We start from the raw sequence: 27,535 nt of genomic DNA, 5'->3' as shown, positions 1-27,535 counted from the left end.
CATGCTTACTTGAGGATGAAGGTCAAGATTGGCTTGCATAACAGTTTTGTCATTACTTCTCCAGTTGTTTTAAAAGCACTAATCAGTAATATGAAAATTTAATAGGCCATTTTACAATTGTGTGCTCAGTTACCTGGCCTTTGAATGCAAGCGAGGCTGGAGGTGACCTAGCTTTGATACAGACCTCTCTGCTTTTCTCAATCAAATGCCAACTAGTTAGCAGGAGAACAACTTGATTTACACAACAAAAGTGGTGAGGTCTGTATCAAAACAAGGTCACCTTCAGCCTCGCTGCCATTCAGAGGCCAGGTCACTGAGCAAACAACTGTAAAATGGTCTATTGTTGTATAGAAGAATAAATTATGAAATCAGTAGGTACCTAGAGTCATCACTCCCTTATACATGATTTGCACTATGGCGTCATTTGACTACAACTACCAGAATACTTGTTATCTGGTTATCCAGTTGTTATTTAAACCCCACTGGGGCTTCAAAATTTACATAATAAAGAACATTTGAAAGGAACTGTAGTAGCTGTGGTCAAATGATGACAATGTGCAAATCCTCTACTGCACAAGCCTCATTCTCTAAATATACTCCTGTGCAGTAATTTTGTGTAGAAGATGAAGATGTCTTTTGAAAAAAAATATACAGTGTACATTTGCATAAAAACAAGAGGGAATACCAAAAGGGGAAATACTAAGGCACTTTTCAATGTTGACAATACAGTATTATTCTCACCTGGGCCCACATGAGCAAGCACCCTAATTTTCTTTTCCATGGGCCTAGTTGTTTTTATCGGTCACATGTTATGCTGCTAACCTTGTCTGTTTAAAAATTGATTTTTCCAATTCACACATACTCTATTTTCATGATTTGCTGGAGGACTCAGGGATCAGCGACCTTCCCTCCCCACAGTAATAACTTTTACACTCGCTTACTTGGGGCTCTTGCTCCCCTTCACCTCTGCAGTCACCTTGTTTCCCATAACTTAACAATACCCAGAGTGATTTGAGAGTAAGGGCCCTGTGGGAATTACTATATTTTGTTGACATTCCAATGGTCAGAGCACTGGACTCTGGTATTAGAGGTCTGTGTTCGAGTGCTAAGAGAACCTCTTGTCACCCAGGAGTATAAAGTGGATATTTGCAGACTGTTGGGGCAATCTCACAAAGTACCTGGGGGTTTCCTGTAATGGACTATTAAAACAGCCCAATCAGAACTTAATGCTGGTCAAATCTAGAAACAGGAGTTAGCACTGGCTTGATAAGTCACCCACTCTTCTAATCTGCAAGATTTTAATCTTCAACCTATACTTTCTTAACAAATAAATCACCAGCTAGAAGTATATTTCTTACCAGCTGTTATTATTTTATTAGTTGTCACTAGACAGTCCTCTCTATTCCCATATTTTTTTGGATTGGTAAATTGAATGCTGATTCTGGGTAGATTAAAAAGGGAGAGAGGAATTAGATCATGTTTGATGCAAATAAGAAAATTGACATTTCCGTCTTTTTAGTTTAAAGGATCACTTCCAGTTGAGGAGAACACAATTTATAATACCACTAATATGTAATGATTCTAGAAACTACTCAGGTATCTACTCTAGGAAGCCAAGCCAGAAGCAAACAAGCACACATAATTCCTATGACAACATTAACTAAATAATATAGAAGATGAGAGCGCTGCTTCTGTCTTCCGTGGCCATTCTTTTTGAAATATTCTGTTACTCCATCAAGTGTGTATTTCTGTGGATTGTAGCCAAGATCATCACGGGCCTTCTTCATACTAAAGTAATGTGTTACTCCTGATTTGTACACCTAATCAAAAGGAGAAAGAAAGTTTAAATAGTGACGAGAAAAAAAACATTGTCAGAAAATTTTGTTGAACAAGGCTAGACAAGAGTAAGTCTAGTCTACCATTCAAAATATTATTATCCTCCATTACTGTTGATTATGTAAGCTTATACCAGAAAGTGTAAGTTGGGTTCTCTTTTGTGGATGTTGTGAAAAGAAGGCAAAAATATTCACTTGGGTCAAAATAGCCCACAGTACTGGAGCTGATGCTTATTTCCTTAAGGATGAGGAGATTAAGAGTAATGCTACCTCCCCCTGGATGGGATGCTAGTCTATCACAGGACTGAGTAACCAAACAGTTTATTGGTACCCTTAACAGACAGATGCTAGCCTAGTCCACTAATCATTAGGCCACTGTGCCACCCATCAACAAAAGAATTTCTTGAAAGGGACAGGGGTTTTCCATACATTCTGATTTTCACACAAAAAATTTTTAGTCATTAGGTACTTGTCAAAAGAATACAAATATTAAGATATTTTATGCAGCAATTTACTTACCTCTGCTCTTGTAAGGAATGGTTGAAAGTTATAAATATATTTTCCTACCACTGAGTGAACCAATTCTGTTAGGAATGCTAGAAAAAAAAAAGAAATCAGTGATTACAACTTCTAGCGTAACAGTTACTTTATTAACAGACCACCCAACACTCATTGACCAGTTAGAGCAAGAGTTTTGACCAAAACATTAAAACCTGTTTCTGGAAGTCATTATTCACGAAGATTGTTTTTGTCTCTTGCTTGTTTGATGTGCCATCCAAGTCAATTAAATTATCCTGCTCCTATGACCATAAATTGAACTGTTAGGATTGATCTGATTACAAACAAACTCATATATTAAGTGTTTGGTTCAAAAGTCTTAGACGGTCTCAACTGCACTGTAAAAACAATACCAAAAAATGATCTTCAAAAATATTCTTCTGCAAACTTAGCAGCCTTTGGGGCTTGTTACTTTCGGGGAGGGGGGGGGGGGGGGTGGTCATTACTTTCAAAGGGTCGTAACTTTCAGGGAGAAAAAATGTTATATAAGGTTGGTATGACCGGACTCTTCTTCCAGTTTAAATCTATATTACTGCCACATGGGTGAGCTGTTCATGTCTAGACCATGTTGTCAGTGGTCAACAGGAAAGCTAGCTAGACACCATTAACTGTTTCAAGAAAAAATTAGATTTTATGTTGGCTGTTTGTACTTCACTATGTACAGCCATGTTGGTCATCTGTAACAGTATCTCAGTGTGCTTTTAATACACTCCTATTAAAAATAATATCAATTTGGATCAAAGTTTCCTATATTATGTTCATGTTACTCGTTAACACGGCACAACATTAACTGAAGTGGCACAAATTGACATTTCACAACACTTTGTGGAATAAGCGACCCTTCCCTTGTTGGAGAGCACCTTATATCAAGTTAACACATGTAACTATCGCCTGACTATTGATTGGAAATTAAAATAAACATTCTATTGAACCTGGGTCTCACTATTTTCTGAGAAGTGGGGTGATTAGGGGCAGGCTTGTTACTTTTGGAAGGCTCGCTATTTTTGGCAAGTCGCTACTTTTGGAAGTTTACAGTACTCTCAACATACCGAAAAGTTATTTGCTATGAACTAATTTAACAGACCATTGGACAGATATTGACAAGTCAACCAGTGTAGTGGTCTGAATGGAATCTAACTTACCAACCAAATAGACCAGAGTAATTGATACCTTTAACTTGGGCATGGTGTATCCCAGACCTTCAGTCTACCAAGACAAAACAAAGCAAGGTGCTATCAGTGAACATGTTATAGAGTCAGGGTTAACTAAGTCTTGTAATACTTTTTTTGCTAATGCACTCTTTGGCTTTCAGTACTATATGTATCCTGTCTTTAGTCTTTAACTAATCAAGCTTACCTGGGAGCCACCATGCCTCCTCCTTAAGAAAGAAAACTTTCATTAAATATCATCTTGACATACACGCAGTCAAACATTAAACACACTAGCTGTAACTTACTAAGGGTCTGAAGAACTCGAAATTGTTAATTGGTGAGTTGTCAGATATAAAATATGCTTCTCCTGCCTGGAAGATCATTTGTATAAAAAAAAATAAATTAATAACAATCATGATAATAGTTTTAATGACACAAAATTTAGGAAGGATGGATAATAACACTCCTCTTAACTGACTGCATTAATTGCTTCAAAAACTGGAGCTTCAGACATGATGGTGTTTGTGATCCACTGGATTGAAAATTGACAAGAGCAGCTTACACAAGCAGAGTGCAGCCTTTGTGTGACATACAAATATGCCAGTCAAGAAAAACTTGCACAGTGAAAAATAGCATCTAAATACATAACAGTGTCACACTTATATTAAGGGACTGTAAATCTCCATGCTTTATAATCTGATACACACAGTATTGAGTCCCTGTTAAAGGATTACGTCTGCCTCTCTTAAGATAGCAATGATTCAGAACTAAGTCGTTGCATCACCAACAGAATTTTATCTCAAGCCTTGTCGTTTATTGTTATTTCATTTGCCTCTTTGTTGCTGTTTTGATGCAGTGTCATTATGTCAGAATATTACCCACAGGTCTCTATATTATTTGCTTGATATTGTACAGACACGAACAAACTTAATGCAGTTTCTTTAGATACTCACAGCTGTTGAATTAGCTTCCATGAGAACTTTTCCTGCCAAAATATGAGCTTCAACCAAATTATTAACATGAACAAAGTCAACAACGGCACCATCCTGACCAAATGTAAAGACAAAAAGTCCTCTCTCGATGTATGACTGGAAATGTAAGAAAAGCAACAGCACATTATGTTATTATAAAACAAAAACGTTCTGCAATGGGGCAGATTTTGACTAATTTTTCTTGAAAGAAGGATTTAAAGTTATCAATTATATGAAATACAATGGAAACCCTCTCAAAACACATGCTTATTGAGTTATTTTTCGATAAAAAGAAAAAACCCTCTTAGTTGAATGGGCTTTGGCTGGATGGTTGGGTGGACAGGCAATGCATGTTTGTGGATTAACACAGCTGAGCTATAATTTAACAATACTATTTAAAACATAACACTCTTTTCCCTCTATACAGTCAATTTATATGCCATTTGATTTTCACTTACCACAATTCTAGGTAAATGTCTCAATTCACCTTCTCCATAAATTCCAGCTGGTCGCAGAGCACAGGTCTTAAGGGTTTTTCCATCTGTAATATTTTCAGGGATGCAAAAATGTGTCAGAATACTCAACATCCTTGGGCAAGTGACACGTGAACAATCTGCAATTTTTTCTTGCCTGATTTGTAATAGTAATTGGACTGAGTGGAGTAGAATTCAGGGAGTAGTCCAGCGAGTAATGTCAAACTCAGACAATTAAGGTATCATGGTAGGTGGATCTTTACGAAAAATGCAAAAAATCGTTTTTTGGCTGTTCAAATTGAGAAGACTGAGATAAATATTTTGCAAAAAGAATGGGGAAAAGGGCTTTTTTACTTTCTAAGTTGAAGCAGAAAAACTATTTTTGAATATTATTACCCCTTACAGTGCGTTGACACCTAATTAAAATTCACCGCCAGTTGTCACAAGTAACGCGAATTGCGGTCAGTGATATTTCATTTGTGCACACAAACTGTTCTTGATCTGGTTGTTTCATCACAAGTTGGCTTTCGTTCTTGTCAAATTTTCTTTATGTCAGGACGAAAAATTCTTGCCCATTTTTGTCTTTGAAGAGGCCGAAGAGGCGAAAATCTGGTGGAACCCACAGCGTCAAACAAGATCTTTAGCCCTGAGCAACCATGGGTCGCACTGTAACCAAGAAGAATGGTTGAAGGAACTCGAGGACACTAGTCCTGCCAATGAAGCTAAAGGACAAAATACAACAAGTGCTAGTCGCACGAAATTGTTGTAGAGCGGACGCAATTCTGAAACTTCCACAACGAGAGAGTCAAGCACAGATGTAGATGTTGACAATGTAGACCTCGAGATTTCCTCTTCTTCATGCTTTTTGGCTTCACGAGGCATGGTTTCAAAAAATGTCTGGAGAACGAAGGAGCCTAAACTTAAGCAACATAATACCCATGCTGCCGACGAAATCTTTTACGTAAAAGATCACGGCAGTTTAACTTGTAGTTTGTCCCTTCTCGGACGACTTCACTGCGACGCGGGTTTCCATGCCAGAATATTAGTTGCCTGTTTATTTCAAGTTGTCATAACCCATTGTTGTGGTAAACTGACCCATGCCGACATCTGTCAGTGAGGAGGGGATTTTTAACACCTATCCATACAAATCTCATAAAAGGTTTTTCGTGTTTTTCTCGATAAAATAAAACTGCATATAAGGATGAACATTTTTAGTTCATTTACGCGCGTCTTCTGATGGAATTGGCTGAAAATCGGCAGGTATGTTCTAGGATACCTCCTTCAAAAAACCGTGTCGGGCTTTGTTTAATTTTGCTTCCGTTTCAAAGTTATGGTCTCCTTTGTAGAAGGAAATGTCCACATTAAAAATATCAAAGTTTAGGAGGGTGTAGAAAAAAAACCAAACCACATCTGGAAAATCGCAGACATGAGTTTTGAGGGTGATGTGTGAGAAAACATTTCCGATGTAAATCGCGCCGCTCTGATAATTCACGCTCGGAAGTGAACCAGTTTAAGCAAAGCAGTGTTTCTGGGTATTTCTTTTAATATCACTGCGACAATAACTTTTTAGAAAATTTCAAAGATATGATTGTATTCTATAACTATTAAGCTTTCAGAAAATGTATAGGTTGATGGGGTTTTCTTTCAAAGCGCAAGTGTAAGAGCGCGATTCCAAACACCGTCAATCCACCTACCATGATACCTGAATGCAAGAGCGAAGCACAAGGCCGATTTGAAATTACAAGCACGATTTCTCCATGAGCTGTACGACATGAGGTCCAATTACTAAAGAATCGTATCTATAACAAATTTCAGAATTAAAAATGTCTTTTAAAAACTTCTTTTGAGTGAAAACGTATGTAGCACGTTTCATAAGTTTTGAAAACTGTAGGAAACATTGCAAAGAAAGACATGATTAAAGTGCACGCAATTGATGTGCGAATCACATGGGTATACAATTATTATAGGTGTCTAATCATAAAAAGTTCAAATTGGATCCCCACGTGATCGCGCGCTGATTATGTGGCAAATAGGCACGCAGAGAACCAATCACGATCAAGAATTTCGTTATAGATGCGATTAAGAATAAAACACTGCATCTACCAAAAACTATGCTCAATCAACTGTTGCATCTTTTTCTTCCAAAAATCACCTCAGGAGATTTCTCAGGAAACAGTTGAAGAAGCTAGTCATAAAAGGGGATAAGTGACGATTTTGGTTGCTTTTCTTTTTTCTTGCTCCAAATTAGCTGAATTTTTGCATGTGGTCTTCAATGTAATAGAAAAATGTGGTTCTGTATTTTTGTCGCTGGTTTTTGCTTTGTTTTCGAGTTAAAACGTAGGCAAAAAACTTGGCTTTTCCTAGCCATGTCTTTAGGAGTTTATTTGTTGAACAGCAAACAGGCAGACTGTTTATAGTGTATGAAGTCAAAACCAAATCCCACAGCATATAGAGCGGAAATCTGGGAACGGATTGTTTACACTGGTTATTGTGACGTGAACACAACACGTGAATCGATCGAGCGTCAAACGAAATGCCATCAAACAAAAAAGAGATGTGCCGTATTAGAGCTCTGTCAACTAATATCTTAAGCATTGTTTTAAAGTACCTTGTGTGCCTACCTGGTGGTTGAGAGGCATCATAAAGCCTCGATAAACCCGTAAGTCATCAGCATGTTTTAAAGAATCAAAATGTGTTCTGAAACTTCGAAGGCAGCTGATATACCGTAATCGTGTTATCGGCGTTCGAAGTCAGATCGAGCCAGGTAGCAAAGTCCAAGAGCAGTTCTTGCCCAAGAAAAATACCCTCTGGTGAGTTGTGGCCCATTTGCCAAGCGTTGCTAGCGTCAAAGTTTGGAAAGCGAGAACTGGTTTTAGAGTGATATTGTCTTGTATCGACCGCCATGTCTTCCCGCGCACGAGGTGTAAAGACCCTTCCCGGCATGCATTGCGATTACGTTCTGCGGACGTTTCTCGAACTGGTAACTAGATTTAAACATAATGACCAGCAAGTGGCGATCGATTGTAACAGATCTGTGATCCAGTTTGCGTTGATTTTATTTCAAATTCATGATTTGTAGTGTTTTGAGCTTCTGGGATCAGGGGACATGCAGATGTATGGAGACCCGTACGTTGCGCAGAAGGGTTAATCTGTTAATCTGTCAGCCCTATTTATAGAGCGTTTTCACGTGGAGTCATCAAATTCTTAAATCCAAAACTAAACAGCCGCCAAAGTTGTTGTCCTCATCAGGCATAAGAGGTACCAGCGCATTTTGAACTTGGAAGTTATGGCGGTGCGTGACATAAAGCTACGATCGCGTTTGTCGAAAACTATGTTTTATCTCGTGATTTTTTAGCCATTGAAGACGTTGCCGTATTTGAAAAAGTGTTTATTGAAATGTTTATTTGTTTCATTTTATTTTTATTTACACCTTTTTTTGACCTGAAATCAGCATTTTTGAGCTTATACGTTGCGTGAAATTACCATTTTCAGGAGCCCATCATGGGCTCCTACCATTTTGCTGTTTTCTAAGTGAAACCAACATCCTTGCCGTCACGCGTTAACGCGAAATCAACATCTTAACCTATTTAGACCTGAAATCAACATCATTGAGCTTATGCGCTGCGTGAAATTGACATTTTGCTGGTCTCTAAGTGAAACCAACATCCTTGCCGTCACGCGTTAACGTGAAATCAACATTTTAACCTATTTAGACCTGAAATCAACATCATTGAGCTTATGCGCTGCGTGAAATTGACATTTTGCTGGTTTCTAAGTGAAACCAACATCCTTGCCGTCACGCGTTAACGTGAAATCAACATTTTAACCTATTTAGACCTGAAATCAACATCATTGAGCTTATGCGCTGCGTAAAATTGACATTTTGCTGGTTTCTAAGTGAAACCAACATCCTTGCCGTCACGCGTTAACGTGAAATCAACATTTAAACCCTTTTTGACCTGAAATCAACATTTTTGAGCTTGTACGTTGCGTGGAATTGACATTTTGCTGGTTTCTAAGAGAAATCAACCTCCTTGCCGTCACGCGTTAACGTGAAATCAACATTTTAACCTATTTAGACCTGAAATCAACATCATTGAGCTTATGCGCTGCGTAAAATTGACATTTTGCTGGTTTCTAAGTGAAACCAACATCCTTGCCGTCACGCGTTAACGTGAAATCAACATTTAAACCCTTTTTGACCTGAAATCAACATTTTTGAGCTTGTACGTTGCGTGGAATTGACATTTTGCTGGTTTCTAAGAGAAATCAACCTCCTTGCCGTCACGCGTTAACGTGAAATCAACATTTAAACCTTTTTTGACCTGAAATCAACATTTTTGAGCTTATACGTTGCGTGGAATTGACATTTTGCTGGTTTCTAAGAGAAATCAACCTCCTTGCCGTCACGCGTTAACGTGAAATCAACATTTCAACCTACTTAGACCTGAAATCAACATCATTGAGCTTATGCGCTGCGTAAAATTGACATTTTGCTGGTTTCTAAGTGAAACCAACATCCTTGCCGTCACGCGTTAACGTGAAATCAACATTTAAACCTTTTTTGACCTAAAATCAACATTTTTGAGCTTATACGTTGCGTGAAATTGACATTTTGCTGCTTTCTAAGTGAGATCAAAGTCCCTGCGGTCGCGGCGGGCCGATCCTATGTTATGATAAACCGAGGCGAGACTTCGACTTATAACAAAGGCTTGGCTTGGTTATTATAACAAAGGATCGGCTCTGTTTATCATAACAAAGGTCCGGCTTCGTTTATTTGCAGCCTCGGCGGGAAAAGGGCGTTAGGTATTTTAATCAAAAGTGAACTTTGTCGAAAACGCTCCAAATTTCGCATAGAGTTTTGTTTAGGTATGTTTAGCAATGTCCCGTAGTTTTTGCGCTAAACCTTGCTTCGTTTTCAGGATATTGCGTATGCAAAAAACCACTCGGTTTTCCTAGCGGCGTCTTTATAAAGCGAAGCAAAAACCAGCGGCAAAAATACAGGAACACGTTTTTCTATTACATTGAAGACCACATGCAAAAATTCAGCTAATTTGGAGCAAGAAAAAAGAAAAGCAACCAAAATCGTCACTTATCCCCTTTTATGACTAGCTTCTTCAGTTGTTCACTTTAACAGGTTTAAATGTGATTTGTGATTTGTGAATTATGAGCCATTTTGCAAATTGGAGGTGTGTTCTCTGCTTGTAGAACCAGTGCTGTCAGTAAGGTTAGAATAAGTGAGGCCCAAACAACTTACTTTCGGGGCCAAAGTATGACAACGGCTAACATTAAATAGCTGGCAATTCATAACATAATACCTACTGGACCTCCAGCAGGTGCCAGGTCTTACTGAAAGTACAGTAAAACTCACCTTGCAGATTTGAACCATTGGCAATTAAAACAAATTGTTCAGCTATCGACTTTGTTCTGGAATAATGATCAGGATGCTAATGAAAAATGAGATTGAATACTGGTAAAAAAGTGGGATCTTTATCAGTAGCTGGGCATACACCCTTATATAAAAATAGTACCAATGTAAGACAAAAATACCCTTATGTAATTTACCTCAAAGAAATTCCATTATATAACAAACTGCTAAACTCGCCAGTTATAAGACTCCTTAAACCCGCCGATTGTAAGACTCCTTAAAACCGCCGGTTATTAAAGACTCCTTAAAACTGGCGGTTATAGGACGCCGTAAAACCGCTGGTTCGCCGGTTATAAGACTCCTTAAAACCGCCGGTTATAAGACTCATTAAAATGGCCAGTTATAAGACGCTGTAAAACCGCTGGTTATAAGACTCCTTAAAACCACCGGTTATAAGACTCCTTAAATCCGCCGGCTATAAGACTCCTTATAACCCGCGCTTTTAAGGAGGCTTATAACCAGCGGTTTTAAGGAGTCTCGAAACCAACGATTTCAAGGAGTCTTATAACCAGCGGATTTAAGGAATCTTGTAACCAGCGGTTTTAAGGAGTCTTATAACCGGTGGATTTAAGGAATCTTGTAACCAGCAGTTTTAAGGAGTCTTGTAACCGGCAGTTTTAAGGGGTCTTATAACTGGCGGTTTTAACAGTTCATTATATAAGGGAATTCCTTTGAGGTAAATTACATAAGGGTATTTTTGTCATACATTGGTACTGTTTTTATATAAGGGTGTATGCCCAGCTACTGATAAAGATCCAAAAAGTGCATGGACTGCCAGATGATCACAGATGAACATAATTTCCACTGTTTTTCACGGCATCAGAGACATATGTATCTGTCATTAATGAAAGCTTTTTCAGAGCTTAGGGTGTCTTAAAATGCTGGTGCTTAACTCCAGTTTGGATTTCTGTGGCATCAAGTGAACAAGAGAATTTCTACTTCCCCTGGATGGGATGCTACTCCAATGAAGGGATTGCTGACCCAGCATTTCACTTACTGTTGGTTTCCAATTCCTTATACCTGGGTGGTAAGAGTACTGTGAGAACAAGGCACCCTAACCAGATAAAATACAATGACCCTGGCATGGCTTTAATCCCAGACCACATAATTCAGAGTCTAACACAAAATTAAATAATTATTACAGTTGCAGGCCACAGCACAACCTACTTGGTTAATCTCAAACTTAAAATAAGAACTAGAGGGAAAATTTGCTTTGTGAATAGTTTATTGGGAAGAATGGTTATGAAGCCCAGCAATAAGTAAACAAAGCTGCTATTAGGCTTATTTCACGATCATTCGCAATCCTTTTTTTCACGCTCACACACACTTCATGAATTATAATGTAGCCAAAATGAATTTATAGGTTAGTTCCTCAGACATAAGAGAACAGCCGTAAATGTTTTTTGTGCACACCATTGAAATGAAAAATACGGGGAAAAAAACAAAGAACTTTGTCGGCTCAATAACCATTCCTCAAAGCTATTAACTATGCTTTGAGTGAGGAGACATATTAAGCCTATAAATTAACTGCTTTCATACAACTACAGCAGGAGGATTACCTTGTATAGAGGTAAGTAAGGTAAAGATTCATCGCCATTTCTAATAACCTGTCCACCAAAAACCACATTGTAAGTGCTCGTATAAACGAGATGAGCCACATTATACTGGCAGCAGGCTACAAATAAAATTAACCACATAAATTATAAATATGTATTAAAAATTAAATCAGAAAAGGTCAAGCATCACCACAGACATTCTGAAACTTAAAAATTGACTGATTATGTGACGAATTAAAAAGAGTATATTTGCTCATAAGGTTCAATTTAGAAAATTGTCATAATAATGTATTGAGAAAAAAGTCATTTTGATAATAATATTTTAAAAGCATTCTACATTTTATGCGCCTCTTTATCTACTAACTAAAACTCAAAAATTTAAAATATAACATATATCAAAATGAAATTATATGACTTGTGCAATAAATGGTAATACCACTATGCATCTTACATGTTTATAAGTTACATTAATATTACGTATTTATATTAAAATCTAATATGTAGTTACTAACCTTCAATAACATGCTTGGTTCCTAGAATATTGACCTTCTCTATCTGTTCCCTGTTTAACTAAAAATCCATACACCATTATCACTGATTTTACTGTTTATGCTTTACGGCAAAAATAGAGGATTTTTTAGCAGGCTTGTATTCAGTAACTGACTGTATAAAATTCTTTGCAAAAAAACCAACAGTTCAAATCCAGTGATCATAAAGAGCTGTTATGGCTTTTGACACACTATGTATTGTACATCACAAGTGATCATCTCTCTATTTCATGGTATTTACGAAGGATTGCCAATGTACCCATACAGACTAGACACAGAGATTGTATCAAACTTGTGAAATTGATATAAAACCTGACATTTTTCAGGTTGAAAACAGTAAATACAGTTGAACCCCTATTAAGTGGCCACCCTTTAGATGGCCAGTAATCAAAGTCCCATAAGGGATCTTCTACTGTTTTTACCTCTGTTAGGTGGCCAGCTACAATCCTATTCCCTAGGGGTGAACATTTATTATAATAGCCTATTACGGATTTAACTGTAAATAAATTGGTCCCAGATATAGTATCTGCTAGTAGATTTCACTTTTGGTGACAAGTTTTAATGCAATTTACTTCCTAGAATATATCCTACAAGGCCCTTTTCACAGGCATGTTTTCCCTTCTCAGTAATTTGGTTATGAATTCATCATTTACTAACTTGTTCCCTTCCAGACATTCCATATGACGCACTGTGAAACACAGCATCAATACATTGACCACTGAATAATTTATCCACATCCTCTTTCCTGGTTATGTCACCCTACACAAAACATACAAACCTTTGAATGCTTAGATCACATTAGAGCTAGTGCTTGAGTCACTCCATTTTTATCCTTAAGTTCCTTCTTAAATTCTGATATAAAGATGGTCAGTTGTTTGAGTGGGAGGGAGAAAGGGATAAAAGCTCTCCTTTTGAAGACCCCTTTTGATGAAAAATAAATTTCATTTTTCATCTCTCGATCCCTTTCCCTTGAAGGTCTCTTTTGAGTGAATTCCACAAAGATCTTTGAAAATTTCATGTTCCAGGTGAACACTGAAACATGAACAATCCAAAATAATTTATTTTCTGTTCACACTACCCAATGGCTATTGAGGAAATTAATTTTTTTGAGCATAACTTTCTCAGTAGTAAAGAAAATAAGCAGATTGACTCAACTCATGCACACTGTTATGGTAAAGCACAATTGACCATTTCTCCTTAAAAAACTAAGGTTCTGATTTATCTTTGACATCTTCCAAGCACATTTGAAAGCTTTCTGATGGGTTCTATTGGAATTGAGCACTTAAAAGCTTTGAAGTATGCGACCACAGTTGACATACTGCTGAGAAGAAAATTCATCAAACCATTTTATACCACATCCACTACAACCCCCTCCCTTCCGATCCCCCTCAAGACACACACATACACTCTTTTATATAGATTTGGATTGTTCAAAGAGACCCATCAGAAAGCTGTCGAAACAGGGCCAAGAAGGAATAACAGAGTGCTAACATTTATTCTTACATATAATGCATCAGTCAATTCCAGCAGTGCCCATCCCCTCCACCGGGCAACCGTGGGGCATTTGCTCACGTTGTCAGTCCCGGGGGTGGGGCATCTGCAATTTTATCGTGGCCTGGGGGCTGGGCATTTGCGTACCCCGGGGCGAGCCCCGGGCATTTGACACACGTGTTTTCGAAAGTGCCATGGATGAGCGTTTGTCGAACAATGACTTATCCGTCAAGCACCAGAGAAACTTGTAGATGTTTTAAAGGTGTGTTTTCTCAATTTAAGATATTTCTTCATTACTTGTAAGCATATAAATATAAGCAACAAGGTGAACTATATTTTGTTTATCACAAAGCAATCACTGACATAAACACGACTATTTTGCATTTTGCATTCAAAACTAGCCTAGCATTTTTTAAATTCATGAAAGTGGAGTTAAAATACTTAAGGTTTGCGAATTCAAATGATGCGATCTTCAAGACAGATCTTGCGAGCTTAAAATGCAATGCATCATCATTTGAAATGTCTTGATTCTTTACAGAAAAAGTAGCCTGTGAAAACAGGCAACTGTCATCGCTGGCGGCTGGAGGCACGTTTGCCGCAATCCCAGCTATCCTCTAGCAAACTGTTAAAAACAAATATAAAGAAATAAATATAATCAGAATCAACTAACACGTACTGTTGTCCGTGAAGTCTTACCGTTGCATTAAAATACTGAACAGCTGAACGTTTTATTCACTGATTAATAAAAAAACTGCAGAGGTGTTGGAAGACGACAATCCCGGGGGCGGAGCATTTGCCCTCTTTCTTCGTCCCCACCCTGGGGTATTTAGACAGCTTATGTGTCCTCACGCTGGGGAATTTGCCCATTTATTTAAAAAAAATGCTAATGCCCGGGGGTTAGCCCAGGAGGGGATGGGCACTGCCGAAATTGACTGACGCCTAATCAGGGCATATCTAATCGATATTTTCGATATTCGATAGAAATCGAAAGTAATCGATCGTAATCGATACTAATCAATCGATTAATATTGGAAATCGATAGAAATCGATCACTCGCGTCTTTGTGACTATCGATTTTGATCGATTTCTGTAATTAGCTATCGATTATATCGATTTGTTCGACAATGATCGAAAAGAAAATGGACGAAGATTCTCTTTCATAAAGTTCTCAGTTTTATGCTACAATGAGTCACAACTCACCCAAACAAATACACAGTAGTCCAAACTGAACTGATAAGCATTCCCTTTACACGGCTTTATTTAAGATTGACTATAGAACTTTTAGTAAATTTTGAAACTGAAAAGGATTAAAACATGAACAACGCAACTGTTACGAAACTATCGTTTCTGCCTTCACAATTAGAGTCATACTTGTTGTTACGATATCTCGAGTCCTCTCCTCGTTCTCTTCAATTCGGTTAGTAAGCCGTTCCACAAATTATTGTGATCCTCTAAACGTTTTCGAGAATTTACCATAATTCGTTCTTTTCTAGTGTATTAAAGATGTTGTATTAAAGATATTGAGGTTATCATTTTTGTGGTCAGTGGCTTACAAATCTAAACAAGCCCTCCACGCTCCATAAGCCACCATGCCCGCCTCCCCATAAGCGGTTGAAAATTACCCTTTTAAATTCTCGGAGAACGGACGACAGTTTGCCAATTTCTACAGTAGTGACTCCGGATATTAACCACGATTCTGATGATTCTAGAGTACAAGTTTTCCTTTGTTTTGTTTGTTAGTCATCGTTATTCAATACCCGTAAGTACAGCAAAGATTGATCCGAGTACACAGTACACAGCACCATAGGATTGCTGGGCTGAAATCTGCTGAAATATTGCTTTAAACAGCTTTACAGCAGTGATCCTGGTGAAAAAAAAAAATAAGAAAAGTAGCTACCATTGGAGAAAGAAGTAACATCATCTTTATCAACAAAGCGGATTCGAAGGTAAGCTTGAAGGTAAATGTTATGCAGTGTTATGATAAGATCAGATCACGTTTTTGATTTTCGATTTCCATCGATGTGACAAAAAATGTGATTATCGATTTCAATCGATTAAATTGACTGATCAATTGACAAATATCGAGTACCATCGAGTATTATCGATTAATCGATTACATTTTCAGTGATCGATTTCTATCGATTAGATACGCCCTGATATAGTTTAAACTATTCTAAAACTAAATTTGTAACTGTTCATATATAAAATCAATTCTTACGTAACCCCAGAAAACAAGCTCCTCCCATATCGAACCTGAACACATTCCAATTGCTTGTACGCTGTTTGATCTAAAGGCCAAGAAATATCAAACGCAAATACTTCTGCTCCTTTCTTCTTCAGTGCATTTCCCAGCTTGTGCCCAAAATAACCCCCTCCTCCCGTCACGAGTATTTTTTTCCCTTGAAACGACTCTCCCGACATGTTGTTGAAGCCTGTATTCAGCCAGCGGCAAACAAGATATTCTGGCAGTGTTGTAGGTGGTGTAAACTTCATCTTGTATCCTAAAAGTTTCATCTTACGAGAAGGAACACCCATAGCTACAATACCCGGAAGTTCTCAGTTTCAACTTCGTAGCAATTTTTAGCGCACATCATGGACTGTGAACAAACATCAAGAACTTCTAACCCTAGCAGTGACGTCGAAGAACAGAAAGTCTGCAATGTTATGTTTCTGTGCAACGAGTGGAAGTCGTCAAAAGGTGGTTTGTCAACCTTCAACAGAGAGTTTGCTGTCAATTTGGCGAAAACATCGAGTGATAGCATCAAGGTTCACTGTTACGTCTCGCAAAGCGATGAGTTGGATAGAGAAGACGCCAAACAACACGGAGTTAATTTGATCACGGCTCAGAGTGTTCCTGGATCTTCTGATCGATTGGACTGGTTAAAAATTCCACCTCCGGAACTTCCATGTCCTGACATCGTGATAGGTCATGGAAGAAAGTTTGGAACCCCTGCGTATTTCATCGTCCAAGCGACAAAGTGCAAATGGGTACATTTCGTTCACGTTTTTTGCGAAGACCTTGGAAAATTCAAACTAACGGAAAGCGGTGCAGTAGATACAATTGAAGAAAATGAGAAGAAACATAAAGATGAAATTGCTCTTTGCAAAGCAGCAGATGCAGTGGTCGCTGTCGGTTCACGACTACAACAGAAGTACAGCAGAAGTCTGCCAAATGTTAAAGTAGAGATGATTACTCCTGGGATTTTGGAAAAGTTCTGCAGTGAATCAACACCGCTGACTAAAGTGGTAAAGAAGTTCAACGTTTTTATGTTTGGCCGTGCAAGCTTTGAGGATCTAACTCTCAAAGGTTATGACATCGTTGCAGATGCCATTGGCTCTCTTGGAAAGAAGTTTGAGCTGACATTTGTTGGCTCATCTACAGGTGAACACCGAAATATAGAACAATGGTTTCTTGACAACTCATGTATAAAGCGCAACCAATTAACTATCCGTAGTTATTGCAACGAGCAAGATGAGCTTAGAATGATGTTCCTTGAGGCAGATTTAGTAACATTACCATCCCGCACTGAGGGATTTGGATTGGTTGCCTTGGAAGCCATTTCTGCTGGTGTCCCTGTTCTTGTATCTGATGAGTCAGGAATAGCTGATGCTTTAGAAGAGGTAGAGGGTGGAGATTCTGTTATTGTTGAAACAGATAATGCCAGGGAATGGGCTCAAAGGATCCAACAGCTGTCCAGCCAAACCCCAGAAGAGAGAGAGAACAATGCCAAGCTGCTCAGAGAGAACTACAGGAAGACCCACTCTTGGAGCACAGAATGTGAGAAGTTCAAAAGAGTGATTCAGAATTTAGTGGAAGGGTTACATATTACATGTAATCCAGATGGTATGTATGATTCGCATTAAGATTTGCCTCCTTACACAATTCTTAATAAATCTGTTTTGTCTGCTTATATTTGCTAAAGAGTAAGTTCTTCAAACAAACTTAAGATGTGGAGACTGGGTAATAGAAACACAGTACCACTGATTTTATGTTTCTATACTCCCATTGATAAAAAAATTGAGAGAAAGCCAGGAGGTGAGCCTGCTCTGATCTCTGCAAAGTTTTCATTTCCACCACGGAAACTGTAGAAAAAAAAGGCCAACCTTTTTGCACTGGAAGTATGAACTTTGGCAAGTCAGATTTCTCAGGAAAATTTTCAGTCTTTTTCGTAAGCGAGGGAGGTGTGATTGCCATTGTTGATAAAGTTTTGGTGAAGAAAAATAGTGAAAGTCTAGGCCTAGCAAGAACACACATTCAATTCCAAGTGACCTTGCTCCCCGGGGGGGGGGGGGGGGGTATTCCCATAAATTTTGGATAGTTGTGTGCTGCGAAGGGTCTTAAATCCTGACCCTATTTAAGGATGAATCAAATGAAAATTGATACCCTATTTAAGGCCCAAACCTGAAAAATGACACCCTATGCAAGGGAAGAACAAAAACTCAAAATAGCTTGAACGGGTCAATTTTAGCTGATACAATTTAGGCACCCTATCTAAGGATCACACCGGGACACTGTGCCAACATGGGTGAAAATGATACCCTATTTCAGGATCGAGAACCTCAAAAAACCATACCCTATCCCACAGCACATACCTATATAGCCCATATAGGGGAGTTCCCCCCCCCCCCCCCCCCGGGCCTTGCTCTGGCAATCTGGTCTTTGAAGGTGATGATAAAAAATGGGCAAATGCCTTTGTGTGTTTTTTTTTTGCCTGCTTGCCATCACATACATTGAACTCTTGCCATATGCAGTTCAGCAATATGACAAGTACATCTTGATTTTCTAGTATACCTTCAACTGCTATTCCCTGCACCCTCTTTAGTTTGAAATCATCCAGAAATAGACTGGAACTTTGTTGAGACATCAGTAGTATGCACACTCAACTCTTCCTCTGACTCCAAATGTAGTTAATTATCGACTCCACTGGGATCTAATAAAATCACTCTTCATCAAACATAATACATTGACAGTTTTCTTGACTTTCCTGCATTTCAACCAATGGTATTTCACTTCACTCAGGCGAAGTAGAAATTAATAAATTACAGTGATTAAGGCAAGCTCGCGTTCTTGGTGCCTCTTCACCAGACTCCACCCCGCTGGATTGCTCTGCTCTTTGCCGCTCGCGCATGTGACTCAAAGGTGAGCCTGCTCGCAGTCTTGGTTCAAACCCTGGCTAGAGTAATTGTGACTGTGTGGTGTTCTTGAGAATGAATCTTTACTCTCACAGTGCCTCTCTCTGCCTGATAAATACAGTCTAACCTGCATTTGCGACAACGTCTCATAGGCGACCACCTCTCCTCAGCGACCAGTTTTCCAAAATGCCAAAAGTTTCCCAGTCAGATAACTATATTTGGAACCTCTTGTAAGTGACCTTCTCTCGTAAGTTACTGGGACCACTTTTAGAACTGAAATTTTGAAATTTTCTTTTGTTTTCAACCTCACATAAGCAACTTCTTGATAGAAAGTAGAGCAGAGATTGGATAATAAAGTGTTGTTAGTATTCAATGTTTCAAACAAACTCAAGATGTGGAGACTGGGTAATAGAAACAAAGTACCACTGATTTTATGTTTGTATATTCCCATTTATAAAGAAAGTGAGAGAAAGCAAGATTGAAAGTGAGCCTGCTCTGATCTCTACAAATTTTGTCATTTCCACCCTGGAAGATTTCGCCGTAAAATTTTCATTCTTTTTCAGTTAACAACATGGAGGCGTGATTTCCGTAAAAGTTTTGGCAAAGAAAAACCATGAAAGTTTATGCCGAGCGAGGACACACACTCGATTCCAATTCAAGTGACCTTGCTCTGGCAATCTGGTCTTTAATGGTGATAATGATAATAATTATACATTTATATTGTACCATTATATGGTACAACCCTCCATTTAGTAAAAACGTAAAGACAAACATCGGTAGAACATTCCTGAAGCTCATATCTAAGCACTTTCCGAACCAACATAAATACCACAGCCTCTTCAACAAAAACAACGTCAAAGTCAGCTACAGTTGCATGGACAACATGAAAACAGTAATCAACAAACACAACATGAAAATAACAAACGCCGACAACAACGCCAACGCAATCACCGGAGAGCAATGCAACTGCCGCAAAAAAGACCAATGCCCGCTAGACAACAAATGCCTGACTTCCAGTGTAATCTACAACGCACAAGTTACAACTAACAACACAACCAAGAACTACATTGGACTGACAGAAGGAACATTCAAACAGAGATTCTCGCAGCACAAATCCACATTTAAGCACAGAAAACACATCAACAGCACCGAGCTTTCTAAATACATCTGGCAACTACACGACAAAAAACAAGACTTCAACATCAAATGGTCAATTATTAGCCGTGCAAGACCCTACAACAACATTTCCAAACGATGCGACCTCTGCCTCACAGAAAAACTAATGATTATCAAACATAGCAACGACAATCTACTAAACAAAAGATCAGAACTTATTTCTAAATGCCGGCACGAGAACAAATTCTACTTGAAGAACGCTTGACACTTTCTTTATATTGTACTGCACCCATGCAGTTTATACTCGTCCCCGTAATTTCTGTCTTCACACCTATTGTTTTTCCAGTATAACTATCACTTATTGTAATGCAACTAGTCCAGCAATTAGCCTATTGTTTAATACCGTGTATATATATCTAGTTGATAGGAATGCTTATCATTAAATACTGTCTGATGAGTGCGTAAGCACGAAACTCGGAGTAACAGCAAATCTTGCCTCTTCGTTATCACTCATATGTGCTAATACTTATGAAATATTCAAAAGCACTTTGTATAAAAAGAAGCTAAAAAATTAAAAAAAAGATATATAAAAAGCATAAAATGTGCTAAAAATACAAAAATATAAAACAGCTTGTGTGCAGAAGACTTACAAAAATTATAAACAGTCATAAGAGATGAAATAAAACGGGCAAACGATCTCGTGTTGTTTCACTGCGGGCTTGCCATCACATCTGCTTGGAATATTTAACTCTTGCCATACGCAGTTCAGCAGATTATGCAAGTATGTCTTGTTTCATTAACAAACCTTCAACTCCTATTTCCTGCTCCCTCTTTAGTTTGAAATTTATCCAGAAATAGACTGAAACTTTGTTAAGGTAATTCCTCAGAAATATAAGTTGCCGAACAATTTTTTTGAAACTTTCCCTGAATGTTCCCTACCAATGCAAGCACTGTTTCGAAAAATACAATAAAAAGGATAGGTCACCATGCTTGCTTAAGAGATATGATGGACCATTCACACCCAATTTATGCCTAAGTACACATGTCATTCCATCAGTTAATGTCACATTATGCGGGAATGGAAAGCAACAGTCATTAATTAAAGTAATACTTGAAAAATTCTTGGTTGGTAGAAAGTCTGGGGCACTTGGAACTATTATATAATTTAAAGAAAAATCACACAATTCTAAGTGACATTGGCTCAAATTATTCCTTGAATTGTCATTTTCGAGGTCATGATTCACTTCCTTGAGTAACTGTTTTTGTGCACTGTTTTAGATTTTTTTTCCCTTCTGAACAATTTTGTTTTTAAATTTGTTAACTTAAAGTGGATAATTTGTGCATGAAAATTATGCAATAAAAAATAAAGGTCATCATGCTCATGTAAGAGAAAACAAGTATATATTTCGCTCTCGGGCTTAGTTTGGGAGAAATCTCTCACGTTGTGTACGTGCCCGCACTCATGTGCGCATGCTAATGACATGAAAATGATGCGCAGTAGGGATGCACAATGCGATACTGAGGAATCACCTTAAGACATCAGTTAAAAAATAATATGCACACTCAACTCCTCCTCTGACTCCAAATGTGGATGACTTATGTTATACTTTGAGAACCTGGGGTTAATTACGGACTCTGTTGGGATCTGATCACTCGATCTTCATCAAACATAATAGATTGGCATTTTCTCTCCTTTCCCACTTTTTGGCCAATGGTGTTTCATTTCACTCAGGTGAAGTAGAAAGGAAACAATTACTAACAGAGATCAAGGCAGGCTCACTTTCTTGGCACCTCGATCTTCACCAGACTCCACCCTGCCGGATCAGTTCCCTCTTCGCCACTCGCGCATGTGACTCAAAGGTGAGCCTGCTAAAGCCTGTAGCAGTCTTGGTTCAAGCCCTGGCTAGGTTAATCATGACTGTGTGGTGTTCTTGGGAAAAACTCTTCATTCTCACAGTGCATCTCTCACCTGTTAATTACAGTCTAACCTCCGGTTGCGACATCTTCTCATAAGCGACCACCTCTCCTCAGCAACTAGGTTTCCAAAATACCAAAAGTTTTCCAGTCAAATGACTATACTTGGAAGCTCTTGTAAGCAACCACCTCTCGTAAGCGGCCTCAACCACTTTTAGAGTTAAAAGTTTGAAATTTTCTTTTGTTTTTAATTACCTCCTGTAAGCAACCACTTGATAGAAAATAGAGCAGAAATTGGGTAAATCACGGTGTTGTAATATTGTTGCATTGCGATTCCTTGCTAGGAAAAGAGACGGAAATTTCTTATTGGGAAGTACCAGACTTTTCTCGAAATTGAATTTTTACATGAATAAAACATTGAAAAATGTAATTAACAAAAAATGCACATGCATTGTACCCTATCAGACTTAAAAGAGACAACCTTAAATGTCTTACAATTACAGAAAATTAGAACTGATTTCCTGATTCGCTCTTCACTCAAGAACAGTCAATAGTTACATGTAACATGTGAATCACCAGCAGTATAAAAGGGCAGTGTCAAAGTTAAAGTCAGCAATCCAATCCATGTAGTTCATGTTCAGTGCCCCTAAAGTTTAGACAACATTCAAGATTCAGTTTGTAATGTATGAGACTTGTTCCATTTGCCGTATTAGACAGTTTAGCATTGCAGTACTCTGACTAAATACTTTGGAAAGCTTGAATATTTTTGTGGCTAATAAAAGTTATAACATGGGTTAGATGGGGTTGGCACATGGGTAAGTCTCGATCTGCAGTTACCATATGCTAATGAGGCAAAGTTTTGACCCAATATCATCTAAGCTCTTGTAAGCGATGATTTCCCATTAGTGATCACCTAGGCTTGATATTTTGGGCAGTCGCTTACAGGAGGTTCGACTGTATATCAACGTGTATCTGCAAATTGTTGAGGCAACCTGACAGGATCTGAGATAGAGCAGTATCCAATCAAGGAGGATGAGTAATTCTCTTATACATGTAGCTGCTCCATGCTACAGAAATCAGAGCTATGGGATAGTTTGATTAAGAGGACATATTTTTTTCTTTAGTTCAAACTATTTTTATTCATAATTTTGACCTACCGGTAATAACCCCCGGGGGATTCCCTTATAAAAAGTACAGAGGTGCTTGTTGTACCTTTTCGGGGTTAAAAAAACGGGTTTGGAAGCTCTTAGGGTGTTCATCCTCAGCAGGGCCTCAGCAGGAGCTTTTGCGGTATTGTGCTGAAAAAAGTCAGCGTCAGTTACTCTGTTGTTTTTCGAATTGGTTCCTCATATAGGTGAAAAAATATCAAGCCACGCTCACAAAGTATCTAATGGCACCTCTTAGGGGTTCTTTTAAAAATTTCTGATGCACACCCCCATTCATTTGATATGGAAGTCCCCACCCCTGGGCTAATAACATAGAAATTCTGTTGCATATGAATAGCATGTTTGTAAAGTGCAATTAAATAATTTATTGATGGTGGTAAAAGAAAAAGAACACTGCTTATTCAGTGACATTGTCTTTTTATCCTCAGATTCTTGTGAAAATACAACTGTACAGGCAGGAAGACCTGTGACCCACTTTACGGACCAAAAGGCCAAAAGTGACAATGATGACTTAGCAACAGGTAATTTGTGTTATTTTGTGATTCCATGGAACCCCGCTTTATCCATGCTTTATTTATGCTTTATCCATGCTTTATCCATGCCCTGTCCACGCTTTTTCCATGCTTTATCCATGCTTTATCCACACTTTATCCATGTTTATCCGTGCTTTATCCATGCTTTATCCATGCTTTATTCATGCTTTATCCATGCTTTATTCATGCTTTATCCATGCTTTATTCATGCTTTAGCCATGTTTTATTCATGCTTTATCCATGCTTTATTCATGCTTTATCTGTGCTTTATCCATGCTTTATCCATGCTTTACCCATGCTTTATCCATGCTTTATTCACGCTTTTTCCATGCTTTATCCATGCTTTATCCACGCTTTATCCATGTTTATCCATGCTTTATCCATGCTTTATTCATGCTTTATTCATGCTTTATCCATGCCTTATTCATGTTTTATCCATGCTTTATCCATGCTTTATCCATGCTTTATTCATGCTTTATCCATGCTTTATTCATGCTTTATCCATGCTTTATTCATCCTTTATCCATGCTTTATCCATGCTTTATTCATGCTTTATCCATGCTTTTGTCCATGCTTTATTCATGCTTTATCCATGCTTTATTCATGCTATATCCATGTTTTATCCATGCTTGCTTGATTCATTGTCTTTACATGGGTGAGGTGGGGAGAAGAGGAAATTTTTTACAGGAGGCAAAATGACCCATTTTCAAAAAAGGCTACTTCATGTTGAGAAGAGCAGATAATGAAATCAGTATCAGTTTTTATTAGCATATAAAAACACACCTGAGATAGAAGCAATTAACTTTCTTATAGACAAGAGAGCATCTCCATCTTTGAAAAGCATGCTGGAAGGAACTTACTAGACAATGCTTCATGGGGTGGTAATGTTGCTGTCATTAAGATAATGCTGTCACCTTGTCTTGATATCAATTCAAAAGATAGTCATGGTGACACTGTTGATGATTAGGGATAGTTTGCAGACTTTTTAATTACTCAATGTTGTGGGAAAAATTAGTGAGAGGTTTTGGCACTGTTCTTGCCGCTTTATTGGGTCTTCAAGGAAGAATATAATACTCACATGCAGTAAAATTGTGAGAGCTTTAGGCCATGCTGTCGTTCTACTGCATGTTAGGGGCTGGTCAAAAAATATTATGGGTTTGGGGGGTGGGTGGGTCAGTAAGAGCCAGGGGTTTTATTGAGGGCCAGACACTGGCCAAATTTACGGGCTGTGAGGATGATTTTGCTCACCTGGTTTGACCATTTAGAGGAATGTTTTTTGTATAAAGATGTTCAGTTCAAAAATATTTGCCTGCCTGTGAAAATCAGTTGCCCTCCTGCTGAAACTGTTAATGAAACCCCTGCAGTGCAGAGAGGGGTGTGTCATCAGCTTTTTAGCCCTTGGTAAGGGGTGGGTCATCAGTTTTTTTAGCCCTTGGTAAGGGGTGGGTCTTTCAGTTTTTAGCTACCCGTGGGGGTGGGTCATCCTATTTTATAACACAAATTGGCATACATTTATATTTATTTTTACAATCAAAGTCTTGATGCTAATGGAACAGTTGGCCACACATGTAAATTTTGTACGCATCAAGCTGATGTTAATATGATATAAAATAAAAAACTTCTTATTCCTATTTTGTGTCTTTATGTAAAATGTAACTTACAAGATGTGAATCTGTACGAAAAGTACGAAGTCTAACAGAATGAGCAAGCAGGAGTCCCAGTGCAGAAATTTTCCTACTGACTATGCTCTTTCGACATGTTAGTCTTCCAGGACACCAAGTGGCTAACTTGTGTCTACATGCTACTTATTTTGGGTACGGCACTTATGTTCATGGATGTGAGACTCAAACTCAAAGTTTTCAGGCAACCTCATTCCCAAGGTCTCTGATCTTCCCACCCCCTGGAGTGAGATGAGAGACCCTGGGTATGAGGTTGGTTTGTTGGCTGTGTGAGTCCCAGGACTCACTACAACCTATCTCTAGATGGATCACTATTCCACGGGAAGTGAGGCCAGAGGTGGAGAATGCAGGGGGTTGTGGTCAAGTTTTTTTTGTACAGTTTACATACATGACTTGAAAGTGTCAAGAGTAAAGGAAAACAATATTATTTTTAGATCCTTTAAAATTATCACAAAGAAATATATCTAAAATCTAAAATTTCACCTCAAGTTAATACACAAACATTTATGTGAGTTTGTTGGATTATGCAACCAAAAATATCATGTTTTATAAGGGCTGGGTCATGTAATTTTTCACCTTCATTGAGGGGTGGGTCACTCTGTTTTGTGCCAAATGGTAGTGGTGGGTCAAGTGTGTTCTATTCAGCACATTTTCAAATGCTCTAGCTAGCCCACCTTAGATCCTATTTAATAATCCTCTTCATTTTAAACCATTTCTTTGTTCCTATGTAGGTTGTAATTATACCCCATTTTTATTTACATCTTTTTATTGTTAATTGTAATGGATGTTTTGAATTCTATTTTTAATCAAGACCATTATTAAATAAAGACCACGTTAAGTAATGTTCTGCTTAAATGTCATACCCTGATGCCCTTCTGATCAAAAAACCTCACTGAAACCCCTGCTTTAAGTCATGTCAATTTCTGTCCACTTTAATGAAACATGCAGCCATGTAATAAGATCTCTCCTCATCAGATGTAGATGGAGATACAGCTTCACCATCGTCTTCAGATTGCACGAAAACAGACAGTGACAGAAAAGGAGATTTAGTAACAGGACCAAGAGGTTTGTGTTCTTCATGTACAATACACCTGAACATGCTGACTTTGTAATGATGTGTGCACTGATCACATGGTGCAGAAGAGTAGCAAAGCTGTTTAGGGGGAGTGTTTGGTTGACCTTGTTCTGGAATAAGAGTAATTCCCAGATTATTCCTGAATAGCCATTCTGACCAGACCTCAATAAAACCCCTGAAAATGATAATTCAATTTCTGGAATAATTTAATCCCTGGATGGATTCTCATTCAGTGATGCGTTGAGCTGTTTTCTGCTGTACAAAGGTTAGCAAAGGTTTATACCTAGACCATTTGGAGTATCACACTCTATCAGTGGATCACAAAATTGAAATCAATAATTCCTATTCACTTTAATGAAACATGCAGCCATGTAATAAGATCTCTTCTTCTCATCAGATGCAAACGGAGATACAGCTTCACCATCTTCTTCAGATTACACAGAAGCAGACAGTGACAGAAAAGGAGATTTGGCAACAGGACCAAGAGGTTTGTGTTTCTTCATGTTCAATACATGATGACCTTGTAATGATGTGTACACTGATCATGGTGCAGAAGAGCAACAAAGCAGTTTAGGGGAATGTTTGATTGACCTTGTTCTGGAATAAGAGTATATTCCAGATTATTCCAGAGTAGCCATTCTGACCTTAAATACCTCAATAAAACCCCTTAAACAATAATTCAATTTCTGGAATAATTTAATCCTGATGAAGGTGGACAGAAGCCTTTGAAAATTTAGAACTGAAAAGAAAATTAACAGATCGGAGAAAAAAATCTTAGAGATTGAATTTTTGAATGACTGATCTCTTCTTTTGTATTTTCTTTCATCAATGAGTTCATTTACATCATTTCGTTATGCCCATTGTTATATGCAGTGCTGTAATAATAGCAAATACAGCATTTGAATTCT

The 27,535-nt window shown here is 38.2% G+C and overlaps 2 protein-coding genes across 9 annotated transcripts in view; one reads left to right on the top strand and one right to left on the bottom strand.

Annotated features, from left to right (window-relative positions):
• Window positions 1-1,281: 1,281 nt before the first annotated feature.
• Window positions 1,282-16,546, bottom strand: LOC110060268 (short-chain dehydrogenase/reductase family 42E member 1-like). Of its 3 annotated transcripts, XM_089288949.1 has the most exons (12): window positions 16,265-16,380; window positions 15,769-15,875; window positions 13,178-13,279; window positions 12,485-12,542; window positions 11,976-12,091; window positions 10,360-10,435; window positions 4,974-5,056; window positions 4,498-4,632; window positions 3,850-3,915; window positions 3,536-3,599; window positions 2,355-2,431; window positions 1,282-1,820 (listed from the first exon to the last, which is right to left on the bottom strand). In XM_089288949.1, the coding sequence occupies exons 2-12, from the start codon at window positions 15,814-15,816 to the stop codon at window positions 1,593-1,595; spliced, it is 1,053 nt and encodes a 350-aa protein (XP_089145075.1). In that variant the 5' UTR covers window positions 15,817-15,875; window positions 16,265-16,380; the 3' UTR covers window positions 1,282-1,592. The 3 variants fall into 3 exon arrangements, with proteins under 3 accessions (XP_089145075.1, XP_089145074.1, XP_089145076.1); XM_089288948.1 differs by lacking the exon at window positions 15,769-15,875 and having other exon boundaries at window positions 16,265-16,546; XM_089288950.1 differs by lacking the exon at window positions 15,769-15,875 and having other exon boundaries at window positions 16,230-16,378.
• A 57-nt stretch (window positions 16,547-16,603) lies between these two features.
• Window positions 16,604-27,535, top strand: part of LOC110055110 (uncharacterized) — a 37,287-nt gene continuing 26,355 nt past the window's right edge. For 5 of the 6 annotated variants that reach the window (XM_089288932.1, XM_089288928.1, XM_089288931.1 and 2 more), the window contains exons 1-4: window positions 16,604-17,855; window positions 23,769-23,861; window positions 26,528-26,617; window positions 27,025-27,114. In XM_089288932.1, coding sequence (XP_089145058.1) covers window positions 16,604-17,855; window positions 23,769-23,861; window positions 26,528-26,617; window positions 27,025-27,114 — 1,525 coding nt within the window. The remainder of the gene's footprint in view (window positions 17,856-23,768; window positions 23,862-26,527; window positions 26,618-27,024; window positions 27,115-27,535) is intronic. The other variant, XM_089288929.1, reaches the window with a different exon arrangement.

The sequence above is a fragment of the Orbicella faveolata genome, unplaced genomic scaffold, assembly GCF_042242905.1.
Source record: "Orbicella faveolata isolate gen_17 unplaced genomic scaffold, um_ofav_v1 contig_2, whole genome shotgun sequence".
NCBI lineage: Eukaryota > Metazoa > Cnidaria > Anthozoa > Scleractinia > Merulinidae > Orbicella > Orbicella faveolata.
This window is presented reverse-complemented; position numbering and strand designations above follow the sequence as displayed.

Excerpts from the sequence above, each read along its gene's own strand:
- LOC110060268 (XM_089288948.1), bottom strand. The coding sequence starts at position 16,546 with ATGGGTGTTCCTTCTCGTAAGATGAAACTTTTAGGATACAAGATGAAG. Across the intron at positions 2,432-3,535 it reads TACTCTGGTCTATTTGGTTG|CATTCCTAACAGAATTGGTT; the intron begins GTAAGTTAGATT and ends TTTTTTTTCTAG. Across the intron at positions 1,821-2,354 it reads CATTCCTTACAAGAGCAGAG|GTGTACAAATCAGGAGTAAC; the intron begins GTAAGTAAATTG and ends CCTTTTGATTAG.